The 20,937-nt window shown below is 41.5% G+C and overlaps 1 protein-coding gene and 1 pseudogene across 2 annotated transcripts in view; both read right to left on the reverse strand.

Annotated features, from left to right (window-relative positions):
* Positions 1–1,884: 1,884 nt before the first annotated feature.
* Positions 1,885–6,770, reverse strand: LOC100988933 (farnesyl pyrophosphate synthase-like; annotated as a pseudogene).
* Positions 6,771–7,303: 533 nt separating this feature from the next.
* UBR1 (ubiquitin protein ligase E3 component n-recognin 1) overlaps positions 7,304–20,937 on the reverse strand; it is a 181,875-nt gene continuing 168,241 nt past the window's right edge. For both annotated transcript variants that reach the window (XM_034938606.3, XM_055098337.2), the window contains 3 exons: positions 16,690–16,860; positions 14,673–14,774; positions 7,304–9,876 (listed from right to left, as the gene is read on the reverse strand). In XM_034938606.3, the coding sequence (XP_034794497.3) occupies positions 9,735–9,876; positions 14,673–14,774; positions 16,690–16,860 (415 nt within the window). In that variant the 3' untranslated portion in view covers positions 7,304–9,734. The remainder of the gene's footprint in view (positions 9,877–14,672; positions 14,775–16,689; positions 16,861–20,937) is intronic.

The following is a 20,937-nucleotide window of genomic DNA, read 5'->3' on the forward strand; positions in this document are numbered from 1 at the left end:
TCATAACAGCTTTATTCCAAATGGCAAATTTAGAAACAACCCAGATGCCTATCAATAGGAGAGTGGGTAAATTATGTACTCACACAACTAGATACTAACTAGCAATAAGAAGAAAGACCTACTGGAACATACAACATGGATGAATCTCAAAGGTGAAAAACTTGAACACAAATAGATACTTGTATGTTACCGTGGATGGGCTAAGTGAGTGCACATAGTGCACACTGAAGATTTCTGTGTTACATGTTAACAGCCACCAGAAAGCATCCATTACAGAAGAGGGACCAAAACAAGTGTCAAAATAATGCTCAAACTAATGTTTTAGCACCCTTTGGAAGCTGGCACAATGGGTACACAAATGGACAGATGGGGGTTAAGCATGGGCCTAGTGGCATGGACCTCCACTCATCAAGACTGCCACCTTTGAACATCCAACCTGTCAGCCACAGAGACCAATGCTCTACGGATGTGGCACTATTTTTGTTTGTTTTTCTTTTTTTTGAGACAGAGTCTCACTCTTTCCCCCAGTCTGGAGTGCAGTGGCACGATTTCGGCTTACTGCAACCTCTGCTTCCTGGGTTCAAGTGATTCTCCTGCCTCAGCCTCCCGAGTAGCTAGGATTACAGGCACGTGCCACCATGCCTGGCTAATTTTTGTATTTTTAGTAGAGACGGGGTTTCGCCATGTTGGTCAGGCTGGTCTCAAACTCCTGACCTCAGGTGATCTGGCCACCTTGGCCTCCCAAAGTGCTGGGATTACCGGTGTGAGCCACCTCGCCCAGCCTGTGGCACTGTTTTTCAAAATCAACCAGCTACCTTGCAGCAACTTGACTACATTTTTTTTTGTTTTTTTTGAGACAGTCTCCTTCTGCCACCCAGGCTGGAGTGCAGTGGCACAATCACAGCTCATTGCAGCCTCAATCTCCCAGGCTCAAGCAATCCTTCTGCCTCAGCCTCCTGAATAGCTGGGACTACAGGTGTGTACCACCATACTTGGCTAATTATTATTTTATTTTTAATAAAGACAAGGTCTCACTATGTTGCCCAGGGTGGTCTCAAACTCCTGAGCTCAAGCAATCCTCCTGTCTTGGCCTCCCAAAGTGCTTGGATTAGACATGAGCCACTGTGCCTGGCCAGGATGTTTCTATCCTAGAAGAGTCACTGGTTCATTCTCATATGAACAGATACATATTCAGCATATGGGTTTGCCTTTCCTGCCCACAGAGCTTCAGGCAGCACCAGTGTCTGGGGGCTTGTCGAGTACCTGTTCTACAACATGGAATTCTACTCAGCATAGCATGTAACCAGGGAACCCATTTCACAGTAAGAAAGTGCTGCAGTGGGCCCCATGACTATGGGCTACCCTGGTTGTACTGCATACTGCACCACTCAGGAGCAGCTGAGCTAATACAATGTTGGAATGGCCTGCTGAAGGTACAGTGGAAGTGTCAGCTTTGAAGGTGGGTGCCATGCTCCAGGATGCATTGAATCAGAAACACTATCTAATCCATAATATTTTCATCAACCCAGTAAGAAACCCCATACCCATTAGCAGTCATCCCCTACTCCCCTGTCTTCCCAACCCCTGACAACCACTAATCTACTGTTTGTCTCTATGGATTTGTCTAATTCTGGACATTGGATATAAATGGAATCATACAATATATGGCCTTTTGTGACTGGCTTCTTTCACTGAGCATAATGTTTACAAGATTTACCCATGCTATGGCATGCATCAGAATGTCATTCCTTTCTATGGGTGCATAATATTCCATTGTATGGATAGGTATATTATTTATCCATTCATTGGTTGATGGACAATTGGGTAGTTTCCAGTTTGGGGCTATTATGAATAATGCTGCTATGCACATTTTTGTATAAGTTTTTGTGTGTGTGTGTGTGTGAAGATGTTTCAAATTCTCTTGAAATTTTAATTTGGGAGAAGAATTGCTAGGTCATCTGGTAACAGATTTTATCAGGAACTGCCCATCTGTTTTTTAAAGCAGCTGTACCATTTTATATCCTCACCAGTGATGTATAAGGGTTCCACTTTCTCCACATCCTTGCCAACACATTATTGCCCATCTTTTTGATTATAGCCATTCTGGTAGGTGTGAAGCAGTACATAAGTCTTCATTTAACATCATTAACCCTTGGGAACTGTGACTTTAAGCAAAATGATGTATAACAAAGCCAGTTTTACCATAGGCTAATTACCATAAACAAGAGTTAAGTTCGTATGGCACACTTCTCATCACAAAAACATCACCAAACTTCTTTTTTTTTTTTTTTTTTTTTGAGACAGAGTTTCACTCTTGTTGCCGAGGCTGGAGTGCAGTGGCGTAATCTCGGCTCACTGCAACCTCAGCCTCCCGGGTTCAAGCGATTCTCCTGCCTCAGCCGCTTGAGTAGCTGGGATTAAGGCATGCGCCACCACGCCCAGCTAATTTGTATTTTTAGTAGAGATGGAGTTTCTCCATGTTGGTCAGGCCGGTCTCAAACTCCTGACCTCAGGTCATCCGCCCATCTCGGCCTCCCAAAGTGCTGGGATTACAGGCGTGAGCCACCGCGCCCGGCCCAAACTTCTAAATAAAGACGAAAACACTTCTAATATTAAACACTGAAATAAATGTGAACTATACATACATTTAAGAAAGATTGATAAAAACAAGTAAAATAATTATTTATCTGCTTATTCCAGCTCAGGGTCTCAGGTGTCCAGAGCCTATCCTGGCTGCAGCTCAGGGCACAGGGTGGGAACCACATTGTTTCACTATGTAGTCTATTTGCCTTTTTCCTCCTCTTTGGTGTTGTACTACTTTTTTTTTTTTTTTTTGAGACGGAGTCTCGCTCTGTCGCCAAGGCTGGACTGCAGTGGCGCGATCTCGGCTCACTGCAAGCTCCGCCTCCTGGGTTCACACCATTCTCCTGCCTCAGCCTCCCGAGTAGCCGGGACTACAGGCGCCCGCCACCACGCGCAGCTAATTTTTTGTATTTTTAGTAGAGACGGGGTTTCACCATATTAGCCAGGATGGTCTCAATCTCCTGACCTCGTGATCTGCAGGCCTTGGCCTCCCAAAGTGCTGGGATTACAGGCGTGAGCCACCGCGCCTGGCCTTGGTGGTGTACTTCTAGCAGTAAATTTTATACTTACATCTTTATGTAATATTCTCTTTCCTTAAATACTGTTGGTTTCTTAATACATGACCAATTTTGAAATTGCTTCTTACCCTGCTCCTTCTCTCTCACCATTTAGCCACTAGCTTTATCCTAGTGTCAATGTGTGTACTTGTTTTTGTTTTGTTTTGTTTTTGAGACGGAGTCTCGCTCTGTCGCCCAGGCTGGAGTGCAGTGGCGCAATCTCGGCTCACTGCAAGCTCCACCTCCCGGGTTCACGCCATTCTCCTGCCTCAGCCTCCCCAGTAGCTGGGACTACAGGCGCCCGCCACTACGCCTGGCTAATTTTTTGTATTTTTAGTAGAGACGTGGTTTCACCATGTTAGCCAGGATGGTCTCGATCTCCTGACCTCGTGATCCATCCGCCTCAGCCTCCCAAAGTGCTGGGATTACAGACGTGACCCACCGCGCCCGGCCACTTGTTTTTATTTCTTGATTTGTCACCTTAAAGTGATACCTTTTTATTTATTTTTAATTTTTTTTTAAGTTTACACAATAATTTATTGAGAGCCTCCTCTCCCCACCCTTGCAGTCTCTGGTCACATTTTACTTTTGTAGATTTTGCATGTCAGCCCTAGAAAGATGGCTGGGGACAGGGGAGCTGCGTACTGTTCAATGAGACCCATAATGTGGCTGTAACTGTCTTTCTATTATTGCAAGAACACGGCCGGCAGATCCAGCTCCTCATATACTGCCTTCACCTGGGCCACCTTCTTGGCCTCCTTCTGCCTGTAATTCTCCTTCAGGATCTGGTAGTGTTCCGGAGTGGCCCGTTGCAGACACTGAACCAGCAGCCAGCTGCATTTATTGTCCTGGATGTCAGTGCCAACTTTGCTGGTCACACTGGGGTCCCCAAAAGAGGTGAAGGTAATCATCCTGATCTGAAAGAACTCTCCCTCTCCCATCTCCAGCAGGATCTTCTTGGCATTGTCGTGCTCCTTCTCGCCATCAATGCCTGCCATGTACATGGCTGCAGCTACAGGAATGTAGAAGTAGAAACTGCCTTGTACTTGACACTAGATTTGTACCTCTTTTCAGTGAATCTGCCAAGATCCACATTGCCCTGGGGGGCTGTGATGAGGTCCAGGGTCTGCCCAATCTCTGTCTGATAGAAACTCTGCAGGAAGAGCTGGATCAGGTTCTGGCAATAGGGCTGCTCCCAGCAATAGAGCTTCAGCAGGCAGTAGATACATGCTCCACAAGGATAGCATCACTGATGGCATCCAAACCCACGCCCGGCTTCTGAAACCAGCAGATCTGTTACCAGCGGTAAGCAATGAATCCGTGATGTCATTTGCCACCAGGAACAAAGCTTGCAGCAGTTCCACACACCAGCCCACAGTCAGGGCCCGCTGGAGACTCTCAGCATCCTGTTTCCTTGGCTCCACCAGCTCCCAGAATGCTACTAGCACTGTCAAACCCCGGTGATACTTGCCCCAATGGCATTGTACTACAGGATCTCCTTCAGCTGGGTGATAGCATCTCCTGTCTATGGGTGCCTCATCTCATCCCCAATGATCTGGGAGAAGTACTGAACGAAATCCTGCTTTTCTTGGACATAAACATCTGATCTCTGGTCTCCATTCATTCTGAGGGAGGAGCAAAGGGCTTTGTTCCTGGATGCGGGTTTCTGCTTGATACCTTTTTACTTCTGGCGAAAACCACTGATGTAATTAGTGAGCTTGTTTAACTTTCCACCCACTTGCCCTTTTTCTCCTATTTTTTGTTAGTTGTAATAATTCTACATCATTAGAGCATCCAATTTTGTCTCTCATCCCTCCATCTGTACAATTAAACATATGCAACACTCACCCCCAGACCTTATGCCAAGGCTTCTATAATCATTTACGATTGTCTGAAGCTTGCTCACTGGTATATTTCTTAGGAAAGGCTCATGGGAAAAAATATTCCCTGAGTATTAGCATGCTCTGAACTATCTGTGTGGACTTTATGCTTGGACAGTTTGTCTGGATGTGAAAATCCTTTGGTGTTGACTCTTCTGGGTTTTTACAATGTTCTCTTTCAAAATGTGTTCAAGTTTTTTTTTTTTCCCCAAGAAATTTTAACCTAATTATAGTTTTCCATTTGTGTTCTGTTCCATTGCTTTTTCTTTCTTCAGGGACTCCAATGAATATATATCAAATCTTCTTTATCCTAAATCCTTTTTTTCTCCTTCCCTGCACCCTGCTTTTTTTTTTTTTTTTTTTTTTTTTTTTTTTTTTTTTTAGTCAGGATGTCACTCTGTCACACAGGCTGGAGGGCAGTGGTGTGATGTCAGCTCACTGCAACCTTGACCTCCTTCTCAAGGGATCTTCCCACCTCTGCTTCCCAAGTAGCTGGGACTACAGGTGCGCCACAATGCCCAGGTCTTTCCAGCTTTTCCTTACTGTGCATTCCATTGGTAACTTTTCATTTTTGTCTTCCTTCTTAGTCTTCATTTCTATTTTTTCCCCAAATTTCGCTTGACTGATCTGGGTGACAGAGCGAGACTCTGACTCAAAACAAAAAACAGACAAAAACCGTTCTTTGCCTTCAGTGTTGCCCCTCACAGAATTTTTTTTTTTTTTTTTTTTTTTTGAGATGGAGTCTCACTCTGTCGCCAGGCTGGAGTGCAGTGGCACAATCTCAGCTCACTGCAGTCTCCACCTCCCACGTTCAAGTGACTCTCCCGCCTCAGCCTCCTGAGTAGCTGGGACTACAGGTGCGCACCACCATGCCCAGCTAATTTTTGTATTTTTGGTACAGACAGGGTTTCACCATGTTGGCCAGGATGGTCTTGATCTCTTGACCTCGTGATCTGCCCGCCTCAGCCTCCCAAAGTGCTGGAATTATAGGCATGAGTCACCGTGCCCGGCCCCCTCATAGAATATTTTAAAGCTTAAAACTAAAGCAATTGCTTCTAACGTTTTAAAAATTCCAGGTACCCTTTTCTCAAATGAAAGCTTACACAGAAACTCAAAATGAAAAATCACAACTATCCAGCTTTGGCACTCTTTCCCCTCTCGGGCCTACGTTTCTCCCAGAATCTTTGGCACTTAGTCTGAAAATCACCAAGCTAAAAAGAAAGCAAACTCTTCATTTTATGAAGAGTCATGGCTCAGAAATGGAAGAAAACCACCCTGCTTATTTTAAGGCTCAATCCCACAAGATTGATTCCAGATCGAGGGTGAGAACTGGGCATTTGTATTTTGTTAATACTCTCTAGGTGACTGTAATGCACAGTTAAGTTTGAGAACCATCACACTAGATGTATACTGCCCAATATGGTAGCCACCAGCCACACATGACTACATTTAAATTAACTAAAAATTAAAAATTCAGGCCCTCAGTTGCACTAGCCACATCACAAGTGTTCAACAGCCACATGAGAATAGTGACTGCCATTCCATATGGTAAATACACACAGAACATTTTTTTTTTCTTTGAGACAGAGTCTCACTCTCTCACCCAGGCTGGAGTACAATGGTGTGATCTCGGCTCACTGCAAGCTCCGCCTCCTGGGTTCACGCCATTCTCCTACCTCAGCCACCTGAGTAGCTGGGACTACAGACGCCCGCCACCACGCCTGGCTAATTTTTTGTATTTTTAGTAGAGACGGGGTTTCACCGTGTTAGCCAGGATGGTCTTGATCTCCTGACCTCGTGATCCCCCCACTTCGGCCTCCCAAAGTCATGGGATTACAGGCTTGAGCCACTGTGCCCGGCCAGAACATTTCTATTATTGCAAAACTCTTCTGGATACTGCTACTCTAGACAGCTGTCTCCATATTAGAGCGTGCATACCCAAAAGGATGCAGATTGGATTGGAAGATATTTAAATATCTATTTCCATTTTTAACTGATTTTTAAATCTCCTTTTAAAGCTATGTTTTATAATTTGCATGATGTATTAGTAAAGCACTGCATATAGAATATAAAATATGTGTTATGTGTTTATATTCTATTTGGTACGCATGCTAAAAACTATTTATTGATGGAGTATATGGCTAAAAAGTTTGGAGACCCATGTATACTAAACACCTATGTCTTCTAAAACATTTGCCTCGGCTGACAAAGGTTTCAACTGGAGAGTCTTCCTAGCAGATTTTTATACTTCAAACCCAAATCCCCAAACATGAGAAGTCCGTATTTTTCTTTTTAAATATACACATATATTTTATTTTAAAAAGCACAAGAACATTATACAAGTTTTAAATTTACATTTTTGCAATAAAAGTTATCAATATATGCATTATTTGTATAACTTCATCATGGATGGAATTTGAATCAGTGGTATAAACATGTTGCAGTCACTAAATATAGATCATCATCACAGTGAACCAAAATGCATAGTTGTTATGAAATGACAAATGACCACTAAAAGGTGAACTCACAGCCCATACACCAATATAATAAATTAATTATACAGATATATTTTTCTTCACCATATCATTAAAATTCTCACTAGCCCCTTACCAAACATTAGAAAAACAGTTCTGGAGCCATCCTGTTGAACCAGTGCCTTCACGTACTACACTAAAGAAAATAAAGTGACTCAGTTGCTTGTTTGTAAGTAAACTTCATAAGCATAATTGTTTGCAATGATTAAGGTAAATCACTAGGACATTTGAACATAATGAGAAATCCCTGGGGCTTGGGGCAGCACTGAGACATACGCTCATCTACAGTGCAAAAATCTGAATCAATCTCAATCAGTGGAACGCAATATGAAATGGGTTCTTTGGCAGTAAAGGTCTGGCTGGCCATTGCCAGATAGTCCCTCTGTCCTCTTGAGAGCCTAACTCCAGAATTTATTAAGTTAATATAAAAAGGACTAAAAATAAAGTCAGTTTATCTTTGCTAAATTGGGGCCCATCTATTAGGGTAGAAGTCAGTATCTTCTGTTTCCTATTCTAGCCCAGATTTCCCAGTCAAACAATCCACTCAATACAATTATATAAGAAACAAACACACATGTTCAAATACTTTCATCATTCTGGCAAATCTGACAAACTGAATACTGAATTTCCTGATCCTTACCTGTTATTGTTACATATTGTTCACTAGACATGTATCTATTTATCCGGATACCTTCTGAATTGTAATTATTCAAGTAGAAAATCATGATTGTGATTCTGACGCCTGCTCATGCCAATCCCTTACTGCAAAATCCACTTTTCTTTACATAAAAGTACCAAAAAAATCTAGCCCCAAATGTGCATCACTAATCACTTAGCAAATATATTTTACTTGCTTGCCTTTGCTGAGCAAAAAGAAGGTAGGAAAACATTTACACACATATGTGAGACACTAATAGCCAAGGGCAAAATAAGATACAGTCTTTGAATGCATCTTTCAAGGTTCTAACATTACCCCAGAAACAACGTAAGTTAAAATGGAAGGTTTCCATTTATCTTCTGCTGTTTTATATCACAATCTCTTGATACAAAAAACAAAAGCCAGGAACCAAGAAGTCTATGCACAAATTCAGGAGAGCTCTATTATTTATAAACAAGATGGCTCAACCACAGCATGTTATAACAGGACACAGACTATTGATCACATGGCTTTTTTGATGGTTTGTACTAGTCATAAAACCAGAGTTTATGAAAAGGTTGCACACAGACAACATCAAGGATTTGTCTTTTACAAAGATATAGAAGATTGCGGAATTGGTTTAAATCTGATTGTTCTAATTTACAGTTGTCATGATCCACTCATTGTGAGAATTTTCTCATCTTCATTCTACAGTTTTTACATCAGAATTACAAGAGGTTTCTGAGAGTCAAACAGGATGGTGCCACAATCTCCTTGCAGAATGAGATTTGCCTTTGGAAAATGTCAAGTATTATTTCAAAACTCAACAAAGCTACTGGTAGTCAGAGGTGAGAACTGCAAGCTCTTTGTACCGTCAGGAATGAATAACAAATACATTACCCTAACTTTTCTTGAGGCCTACAGTGAGAAAAAAGCTTTTCCATATTGGCAGAAATCATCCTCTGTCCACATAGAGATTGAGTTTAATTTGTGGTGATAGCAGCAGGTGGCACATTAGGGGTATTTCCTTAAAAGAGAAATAATAAAAAATTTATTTTTGGAATCTTTCTCAAGTATATTGCATGGTTTCTGCAATTCTTCTTTACCTGCAAGGAAGACTATCACAGATTATTAGAATTTTGTCAGTGATCCAATGTCAGTTGAACTAAACTTGGGGGGAAAACACCAAATACAAAATTGCAGAAGAGTTAACCAACATATAAAATGTCCACAACTGTTTGACGTGACTTCATCTACCAAGTGGATGAAATAAAATGAAATGAGACAAATTATGAAGGGGAATAAATTTCCTGGAAATACTAGCACATAAAACAGATTCATCTATGTCCTTTTTTCCTGTGAAGCATATGTTTGCTAATTGAAAGCAATACTCCATTAAGAAATATTTTATTGATGTAAGTGAACCTGGACATGGAGCAAAAGACCCTCCAATACTTTCCCAGCCCTCAGAAAGTTTTCCATAATTTTGAATCAGCCTTTACTACTGTCGTCATTTGTGATTGTCTTGAGGCAGAGTTGGAGCTCACAGTAACTGCCAGTTGAATCCAAATAACATCTGATTAGTCTCTTGGCTCCTAGCAATCTCTTCTATAATGCAGTGTTGTTGCCAGACCAAATGGAGCTTCCGATACCGCTCACGAGATAAATGAAGGGGGTTGCCCCTCCTTTAGGGAAAAAAGAAAAAACAACATGTAAGTTTGAATCTAGTAACTGCCACATCTTTATCGTCTAAATTAGTATGCACTCTTGAGATGTTCCTGGAGCCGGGAGGACTCACCAGCACAGGGCTTAAAAAGGGATATTTTCCCTTCACCATTGATCACTAAGAACTTGACAGGCTACTTAGCTAATAAAGCAGAAATGTACTCCTTGACCATTCATAAAATAGGTCAGGTATATTATGGCATTATGGGACCTCACTTAAATGGTCACTGAGGTTTATAACTTGAAGCAGCACTATTCTTTTTTGGTGGTTAGCTTGAATAGCTTTTTGGCTTCATATTGTTATCTAGCTTCAATTTATGATCTTTGCACAGTAGAGGTTAGGCCTGATGTATAACACTAGGCCCTAAAATTATATTTTGCTACTCAGAGATATTTGGTTGTAACTGTCCTTACGATACAAAAAACTGGCTGGTTATTAGCAAATAATTTAATAAAATAATTATACTTCAATTCTAGAGTTGCACAGTTTTTAACACTGTATAACAGCTAATCCAAAATGACTTAAGTCTGGCTGTTGCCAGTAACGGAGAACTGTGAGATCCTAATTCCTTGAGACATTCAAGTCTCTCAGCTGGTTGGGGATTTTTTTTGTTTTTGTTTTTGTTTTTTGGAGATGGAGTTTCGCTCTGGAGTGCCGTGGTACGATCACGGCTCAGGGCAACCTCTGCCTTCCAGTTTCAAGCAATTCTCCAGCCTCAGCCTCCAGAGTAGCTGGGATTACAGGTGCCCGCCACGATACCTGGCTAATTGTTTTTGTATTTTTAGTAGAGACGGGGTTTCACAATGTTGGCCAGGCTAGTCTCGAACTCCTGACCTCGTGATCCGCCCGCCTCGGCCTCCCAAAGTGCTGGGATTACAGGCGTGAACCACCGCGGCCGCCTGGTTGGGGATTTTTAAACTGCCAAATTAATGTTAAAACTCTGCTTTGTACCCTTGTGGAACAACTAAGATTATTCTCAGTCATTAACTACTTTCACCACTCTGCTTTTCTCCCTAAACCTAAAGACAGGTCAAATGTCATCCCAATAAAAAGAAAGCTCTGTGTGATCCAAGGTCCCAAGCCCCATCTAATAAGCGTATTCTTTCTGAGCAATATTTCAAAGGAACAAAATTTCAGTGAACCAAAAAGAGTTTATTGTAAGGAGGTCTAATCTTTATCTATATGTACTTTTGAGATCACTGTCAGTCTCCTCATTTTCATAAGTCATCAGTAGGACCCCAGTTCCTACCACCAGGGAAGGATACAGAAAAGTTCAGGATTCTAAATATTTTGTTAATGCTCAGAAGGAAAGAAGGCTGATATAGCTGGCTAATAAAAAGTCTCAGTTGGGTGCAGTGGCTCATGCCTGTAATCCCAGCACTTTGGGAGTCCAAGGTGGGCAGATCAACTGAGGTCAGGAGTTCGAGACCAGTCTGGCCAACACAGTAAAACCCCGTCACTATTAAAAATACAAAAAAAATTAGCCGGGTGTGGTGGTGCATGTCTGTAGTCCCAGCTACTTGGGAGGCTGAGGCAGGAGAATCGCTTGAACCCTGGAGGTAGACGTTGCAGCGAGCCGAGATCCAGCCTGGGTGACAGAGTGAGAGACTGTCTCAAAAAACAAAGAAAAAAAAAGTTTCAAGTATTGCAATGGAAACAATATCTCTAAACCAAACTTCATCACTGGACACTACAAACTTATACTATCAGTGTCAATCCTTTTAAGTAGTTCTGAAGAAAGGTTGATTACAAACAATAGAACACTGAAACATTAAGATGGCTGGTGTCTTTAAAAATTTTGGGGAAACACTACCTTCAAATTTTGGAGAAGTTGTTGAAAATTATGTGCTACAAGACAGGGATGCCCTCTCTCACCACTCCTATTCAACATAGTGTTGGAAGTTCTGGCCAGGGCAATTAGGCAGGAGAAGGAAATAAAGGGTATTCAATTAGGAAAAGAGGAAGTCAAATTGTCCCTGTTTGCAGATGACATGATTGTATATCTAGAAAACCCCATTGTCTCAGCCCAAAATCTCCTTAAGCTGATAGGCAACTTCAGCAAAGTCTCAGGATACAAAATCAATGTACAAAAATCACAAGCATTCTTATACACCAATAACAGACAAACAGAGAGCCAAATCATGAGTGAACTTCCATTCACAATTGCTTCAAAGAGAATAAAATACTTAGGAATCCAACTTACAAGGGACGTGAAGGACCTCTTCAAGGAGAACTACAAACCACTGCTCAATGAAATAAAAGAGGATACAAACAAATGGAAGAACATTCCATGCTCATGGGTAGGAAGAATCAATATCGTGAAAATGGCCATACTGCCCAAGGTAATTTATAGATTCAATGCCATCCCCATCAAGCTACCAATGACTTTCTTCACAGAATTGGAAAAAACTACTTTAAAGTTCATATGGAACCAAAAAAGAGCCTGCATTGCCAAGTCAATCCTAAGCCAAAAGAACAAAGCTGGAGGCATCATGCTACCTGACTTCAAACCATACTACAAGGCTACAGTAACCAAAACAGCATGGTACTGGTACCAAAACAGAGATATAGATCAATGGAACAGAACAGAGCCCTCAGAAATAATGCCGCATACCTACAACTATCTGATCTTTGACAAACCTGAGAAAAACAAGCAATGGGGAAAGGATTCCCTATTTAATAAATGGTGCTGGGAAAACTGGCTAGCCATATGTAGAAAGCTGAAACTGGACCCCTTCCTTACATCTTATACAAAAATTAATTCAAGATGGATTAAAGACTTAAACGTTAGACCTAAAACCATAAAAACCCTAGAAGAAAACCTAGGCATTACCATTCAGGACATAGGCATGGGCAAGGACTTCATGTCTAAAACCCCAAAAGTAATGGCAACAAAAGGCAAAATTGACAAATAGGATCTAATTAAACTAAAGAGCTTCTGCACAGCAAAAGAAACTACCATCAGAGTGAACAGGCAACCTACAAAATGGGAGAAAATTTTCGCAACCTACTCATCTGACAAAGAGCTAATATCCAGAATCCACAATGAACTCAAACAAATTTACAAGAAAAAAACAAACAACCCCATCAAAAAGTGGGCGAAGGACATGAACAGACACTTCTCAAAAGAAGACATTTATGCAGCCAAAAAACACATGAAAAAATACTCACCATCACTGGCCATCAGAGAAATGCAAATCAAAACCACAATGAGATACCACCTCACACTAGTTAGAATGGCAATCATTAAAAAGTCAGGAAACAACAGGTGCTGGAGAGGATGTGGAGAAATAGGAACACTTTTACACTGTTGGTGGGACTGTAAACTAGTTCAACCATTGTGGAAGTCAGTGTGGCGATTCCTCAAGGATCTAGAACTAGAAATACCATTTGACCCAGCCATCCCATTACTGGGTATATAACCAAAGGACTATAAATCATGCTGCTATAAAGACACATGCACACGTATGTTTATTGCGGGACTATTCACAATAGCAAAGACTTGGAACCAACCCAAATGTCCAACAATGATAGACTGGATTAAGAAAATGTGGCACATATACACCATGGAATACTATGCAGCCATAAAAAAGGATGAGTTCATGTCCTTTGTAGGGACATGGATGAAATTGGAAATCATCATTCTCAGTAAACTATTGCAAGGACAAAAAACCAAACACCATATGTTCTCACTCATAGGTGGGAATTGAACAATGAGAACACATGGACATAGGAAGGGGTACATCACTATCTGGGGACTGTTGTGGGGTGGGGGGAGGGGGGAGGGATAGCATTTGGAGATATACCTAATGCTAAATGATGAGTTAATGGGTGCAGCACACCAACATGGCACATGTATACATATGTAACTAAACTGCACATTGTGCACATGTATCCTAAAACTTAAAGTATAATAATAATAAAATAAAATAAAAAAAAAGAAAATTATGTGCTAAAGAATGACATCATATTTTTTAAATTTGAAGCCATTTAAAAGATAGCTCTCGGCCGGGCATGGTGGCTCATGCCTGTAATCCCAGCACTTTGGGAGGCTGAGGTGGGTAGATCACTTGAGGTCAGGAATTCCAGACCAGCCTGGCCAAGATGGTGAAACCCTGTCTCTACTAAAAATACAAAAATTAGCTGGGCATGGTGGCGCATGCCTGTAGTCCCAGCTACTCGGGAGGCTGAGGTGGGAGATTCACTTGAACCCAGGAGGCAGAGGTTGCAGTGAGCTGAGATAGCGCCACTGCACTGTAGCCTGGGTGAAACAGGGAGACTCTGTCTCCCAAAATAAATAAATAAATAAATAATAAAAATAAAAAGTAGCTCTCAATTACTTTTTTTTTTTTTTTTTTAGACAGAATCTCCCTCTGTTGCCCAGGCTGGAGTGCAGTGGGCGATCTTGGCTCACTGCAACCTCCTGGGTTCAAGTGATTCTCCTACCTCAGCCTCCCAAGTAGCTGCGATTACAGGCATGCACCACCATGCCCAGCTAATTTTTGTATTTTTAGTAGCGACGGGTTTTCACCATGTTGGCCAGGCTGGTCTCAAACTCCTGGCCGCAAATGATCTGCCTGCTTTGGCCTCCCAAAGTGCTAGGAATACAGGTATAAGCCACGGTGTCTGGCCTCAATTACCTTTTGTGATTAAAGAACTATTACCGTTTACATACAATAATGTGACTGAAATAGAAAACAATCAATATAAAAGAGAACTTATTGAAACCTTCCTATTATAAAAAAAAAATCTTACTTCAGGCCAGGGTCTGTTTCTCCATATTCATCCAAGTAAGGGGCTGGATAGGCACAGCCTCTGGCTTTACCTTCAACCAGGACCACTCGGCATTCTCTGATTCTGAAAGAGAAAATCAATAGGAAATATGGTTAAGTGTATGTGTGCAAATGATAGGCACTGCATCAATGTTAACCTAGAGAAAAGACGTGGCCAATATCTGTTAGATATTCAGTAAAAAGACAATATAAACAGACAAATAGACTAAATTATGTTTTATCTAAATAAAAGAGAACACTTATTGCTATTTCTGTTGAAGCTATAGAAAAGGAGCAGTGGATTTGGTGAAATGAGATCATTTATACTGACGGAATCTGTTGAAGGGAGGAAACTGTCCTACTTCAGCCACAGACACCTTGGAAAATGGTGGCTGGGGTTGTTTCTATTCTAATTCCTGACACAACCTGGAGAGGGGAGGGAACCTCACAGAAGAACAGAATCACATCTCCTAGTCTGATAACCTCAAGCCAGACAGAATATCAACTAGGGAAGTATGCCAGCTTTTCTGGTTAGAGCTGGCCTGAAACACTGCAGATTAGAAAGAGCCACTACCACCCTGAAGGCACCTGGGACTTTTATGTCTCTTGGGAAATAGACATAAAAAAGGCTTGCGTACACATATATGGGGGATAAGTACTTTACAGATAAATTATAAAATAAACAGCTGGGATAAGGTAGTGGGTTTACTTGCTGTGGGTTCCCTAAAAATAGGTGTTTGGGTTTGGCTTCCATACATTCTTTCCCCTTGGTTCAAAAGATGCCTATGAACAATGATTACATATTTCACAGTTAGAAAGACATTTGGCTTTATGTAACAGAAACTGTGTTACATGAGGAGAGTGGAAAGAAAAAGGATATATATCCACTTTGAATTTTATTTCTCTGAAGGCAACTTAAACTCTTCTTTCATAAATATAAGTGACTATTTTTCTTTTTTTTCCCAGATAGAGTCTTGCTCTGTCAACCAGGCTGGAGTGCAGTGGTGTAATCTCGGCTTACTGCAACCTCCACCTCCCAGGTTCAAGCGAATTCTCCTGCCTCAACCTTCTGAGTAGCTTGGATTACAGGCATGCGCCACCACGCCCAGCTAATGTTTGTCTTCTTAGCAGAGATGGGGTTTCACCACGTTGGCCAGGCTGGTCTTGAACTCCTGACCTTGTGATCTACCTGCCTTGGGCCTCCCAAAGTGTTGGGATTAAAGGCGAGAGCCACCGCGCCCGGCCATAAGTGACTATTTTTCTATCCTCAATCTTTTGCTGAAAGACCAGGAGAAATGGTGGGTTGATAGATGAAATAAAGATATCACAGGACAATCTAAAGTAAAAATTTACATGTACTTTTTTTTTTGATAGAGGATCTCACTCTGTTGCCCAGGCTAGAATGCAATGGCACGATCATGGCCTTGAACTCCCAGGCTCAAGCAGCCCATCCACCTCAGCCTCTCAAGTAGCTGGGACTGCAGCCATGTGCTACCATGCCTGGCTAATTTTTTATAGAGATGGGGGTCTCACCATGCTGCCCAGGCTGATCTTGAACTCCTGACCTCAAGTGATCCTCTTGCCTCAGCCTCCCAAAGTGCTGGGATTATAGGCATAAATCACTGTGCCTGGCCTACATGTACCTTTTATTTGTTTATTTTTATTTATTTTAAAGAGCTCATCTTCCAGGAAGAGTACTTTTTCAATACAAGTTTTAGGACTTGAAGTTCTTTCATTATACCTGAGTATTATATAATACCAGAGCAATTAATACAAACTCTATCCTATTTAAGATTTTCCATAAATAATGGAAATGTGAACAGAAACTTATTCTTTTTTCACAGTATCTTCTCAAATGCAATTTCATGTCAATAACAGGTTAATACTCTAACTTCTGATTGATTATTTGCTATCAACACACTGTCCCACCATAGTGACCCCCAGATTGGATCCAGATTCCTTAAGTTCATCATGAAGCTTCCAGAACACTCACTACTCACTTTAGGAAAATGCAGACTCCGGCTCCACAGTGAAGTGCATGAAAAATGCAAGCTCCAACCTCTTCCCCATTCACAATTTCCTGGCAGCAAATGTTCTGAGAACATAGTATAGCCCCACAGAAAAGGCAGAGGACAGGATGCTTTCGCTCATCATCTGCAGACCGTGGGCACCTCAAAACAGAAGAAAACATTTAGAGAATGGTGGAAAAACAAAACAAAACAAATAAGTACCATATATCCTGTTAGCAATCAAGCATGTTTTCATCACTGACCCCTTTCCAGCAAGGAAGCTCTTAAAACACAAGGAAACATTTAATTAGCTAATTCCTCTTTAATATGCCCCCTAAAAGGGCTTCATGGAAAATCTTCCAATTAATCCATAGTAAGAAAATCTATATTACATAAATGGTGTCCTGATAATTCTCATAAAGTATGGTCGTTGAATATGCCTTGTGATTGAGATTCACTGATAGACTCCAGTCTTCATCTGACATGCCCAATTTACAGTTACCTGCCTCCTCTGTATTGTGTTAGTCAAGCTTGTGTCTTTGATGTTGAAGGAATATGACCTTGTAAGTATGCAATTGTTTAAAAGAAAAAAAATTACAATTTACAGTAAGGGTCCAAACACATTCCCCCCATTTCTTTTCTTTTCTTTTTTTTTTTTTTTGAGACAGTCTTGCTCTGTCACCCAGGCTGGAGTGCAATGGCATGATCTCGGCTCACTGCAACCTCGGCCTCCCCAGTCCAAGCAATTCTCCTGCCTCAGCCTCCCGAGTAGCTGGGACTGAAATGAGAGATTGTAGCCTTTGAGTTGGCCCAGCCTTCCATCTGGGAATCACAGTAAGTCTTAGGAAGGAAAAAGTGATAGTGCTGACTTGCTTGAGTCAACTAGTGTTTTATGATGAGACCATTTTACATAGTATGCTGGAGGCGTGCTATAATGCCCCACCAAGGGGGATAATGGTTATCTTTTAAAAAGGAGTTTCCCATGCCCCTCCCATCTATGCTGTACACTGAACACAATGGGAAATATCAAATTCCTTAATTTGGGAAGTAGAAGATAAATGCAACCGAAGGAGAGATCCAACTAGGCCCACACTGGGGTCGGAATAAAGAAGATCAGAAAGAATCTCCAATAGGGTACTGACAGCCTTTTTTCTGATCCCCAGTTTCTCAGTCAGGATAAAAAACAAAACAAAAAACACCTGTCTCCATAGGAGCAGAGGGACTCTGCGCATAGGATGAGAGGACTATTTTCACTTCCAGGAGGTTGCTCCAGAACATAATTATAGCCCTTTTTGGATAAAGCCAACATCTTCTTTCATCTTTAACACAGGATGGCTGAGTCTGAGTCATTAGACATCCTACAGAGGAAAAGCTGGGAGGGAGCCTAAAGTATATGACTGAGCAGCCACCCTCCAACACTAGGGATGGTTCTGTCTTATGGAAATTGGTGGTGACAATAAAACTGGAAGAGATCATAGGATTGATTTTCATTCTTAAGTGAAATCATAAGTAGTAATATCATCCAGAAGGATCCTCATTGTGATTAATAAAGACCAACACTCTCCACAGATCCTCCGAGGAGCCAACAACTTGATATTCTTTTTTTTTTTTTTTTTTTTTTGAGACAGGGTCTGGCTCTGTCACCCAGGCTGAAGTCCAGTGGCACAGTCACGGCTCACTGCTGCCTCAACCTCCTCGGCTCAAGTGATCTTCTCTCCTCAGCATCCCGAGTAGCTGAGACTACAGGCACATGCCACCAAGCCTAGCTAATTATTTTGTATTTTTTGTAGAGACAGGGTCTCCCCAAGTTGCCCAGGCTGGTCTTGAACTCCTGAGTTCAAGAGATTCACCCACCTCAGCCTCCCAAAGTGCTGGGGTTACAGACATGAGCCACTGTACTCAGCCAACCTGGTATTCTTAATGCCTGGAAGATAATATCTATTCACCAGGCTTTTGTGGTAGCAATGTAGCCCCAAGATTAGGAGTATTACTGAATTTAGAGATGGATGCAATCTTTGAAATTAATTAGCTAATTGTTTGAGGGCTGAAAGGTAAAGTGACCCAACCATTCCTTTAGATGATTGACTAGAAAGGGAGCTAGAACAGGAAGGTCAATTTTATCCTGTAACAGTGGCTAGGGTGTGAGCTACTGAAGACCCTATTGGGCCAGTTAACTTCCCCAACTTCATGGCTTAAAACAATAGTTATAACTAGATAAGAGAATTTCCTGAGTCATTCCGCAGGGCAGTGATTCTCAGAGCGAGTCAAAGAGGGGCTCTTTAAGACCTCAAATGATCTTTTATTTTTTGAGACAGTCTTACTCTGTTGCCCAGGCTGAAGTGCAGTGGTGTGACCTCAGCTCACTGCAACCTGTGCCTGCACGTTGAAGTGACTCTCGTGCCTCAGCCTCCTGAGTAGCTGGAACTACAGGATGCACCAACATACCTGGCTAATTTTTTTTGTATTTTTAGTAGAGATAGCATTTTGCCATGTTGGCCAGGCTGGTCTCAAACTCTTGGCCTTTAGTAATCTGCCCGCCTTGGCTTCCCAAAATGTTGGGATTACAGGCATAATCCACTGCACCTGGCCTCAAAATAACCTTAAACCGGCCAGGTGCGGTGGCTCACGCCTGTAATCCCAGCACTTTGAGAGGCTGAAGTGGGTGGATCACGAGATCAGGAGTTCAAGATCAGCCTGGCCAAGATGGTGAAACCCTGCCTCTACTAAAAATACAAAAATTAGCCAGGAGTGGTGGCGGGTGCCTGTAATCCCAGCTACTCGGAAGGCTGAGGCAGAGAATTGCTTGAACCCAGGAGGCAGAGGCTGCAGTGAACTGATACCGTGCCACTGCACTCCAGCTTGGGCAACAGAGCGAGACTCTGTCTCAAAAACAAAACAAAACAAAACAAAAACAAATTTAAACTGCACTCCTTTTTTTTGGTTCCTTCAAATGACAGCAAGTTATTTCACATATGACTGAGGACTACTACATGAAAGCAGTTAATTATGACTACTAACTGCTATCCTTAAAACAAAATGTAAGAGTTACGTGTATTTACTGAGATCTTGAATTAATTTAAGTATTTTACTAAAAAGTCTGGCTGCTGCATAATGCTTAGTAATATTACAAAACTCTTAAAGGAGCTTTGGAATTCTTGCAATTTGGAAAAAGGATGATTACTTACTAGTAAATCAATAAAGTCTTGAATAGGCTTTGTTTTTCAGGCTACTGAGATTCTTGTCTTTTAATTACAAGTTACTACTTGTTACATGTCATCATTATCAATGTGGTTTGCTATGGGAGGTGATATGATGCCACCTGAGTATCCAGAATACATAGTTACATCAACAGAAGTTTTGGCTTAGTATTTTCAAGACATAATGCATTATGATTCAAATATGAAGTATTCACCCCCCAATGGTGAAAGCAGATGTGAATATAATTCCTCCATTCAGTGACATCTCACTGGTGGTGGTCATGATTCATGCTACTCAAATAACTTACAACATATTATAGCAAGGTAAGCATAATAAGATACAAAATTATGTTTAAGCTACAGGACATTATTTTATCATGTAGACACATGTTTAGGCTTATGCTCTTACAGAAGTAACTAATAGGTAACTCACACACAATGTTAAAAATGAGTACCTGTATATTGTTAACCTATTTTGTTTTCACCAGTCTTTGTTATCATCCAGTTCTTTTTCCACTTGAAATTATCAGTGAAAGGGGTGAAAGAGATACAAAAGTTTGGGAACCACTGCTTTAGAGTGGTTTGATTGAGGTGGGGGGATGGTGCCAAAAAAGCCTAAGCGGGTGTACTCCACTCTTCAAGCTTGAACCTGAGTCATGATGCTATTACCTGTTCTGCTGTTTAATGGACTTCCATGTAAGATTTTGTTTAATAAGAGTTCTTGTGGCTTAAAAAACAACAACAAAAAAAGATTAAGGAGTGATATCATAGAAAATGGTAGCTCCAGAAATCAGTCACTCTAATGAAACAACTGTTGAGCCAGCAAGAACTGCCTGAGGCAACTTTTTTTTTCTTTTGAGACATAGTCTCATTCACTCTGTCACCCAGGCTGGAGTGCAGTGGCACGATCTCGGCTCACTGCAACTTCTGCCTCCTGGGTTCAAGTGATTCTCACGCCTCAGCCTCCCAAGTAGCTGGGATTACAGGTGTGCACCACCACACCCGGCTAATTTTTGTATTTTTAGCAGAGGCAGAGGCGGAG

The sequence above is a fragment of the Pan paniscus genome, chromosome 16 (genome assembly GCF_029289425.2).
Source record: "Pan paniscus chromosome 16, NHGRI_mPanPan1-v2.0_pri, whole genome shotgun sequence".
In the NCBI taxonomy this organism is placed as follows: domain Eukaryota; kingdom Metazoa; phylum Chordata; class Mammalia; order Primates; family Hominidae; genus Pan; species Pan paniscus.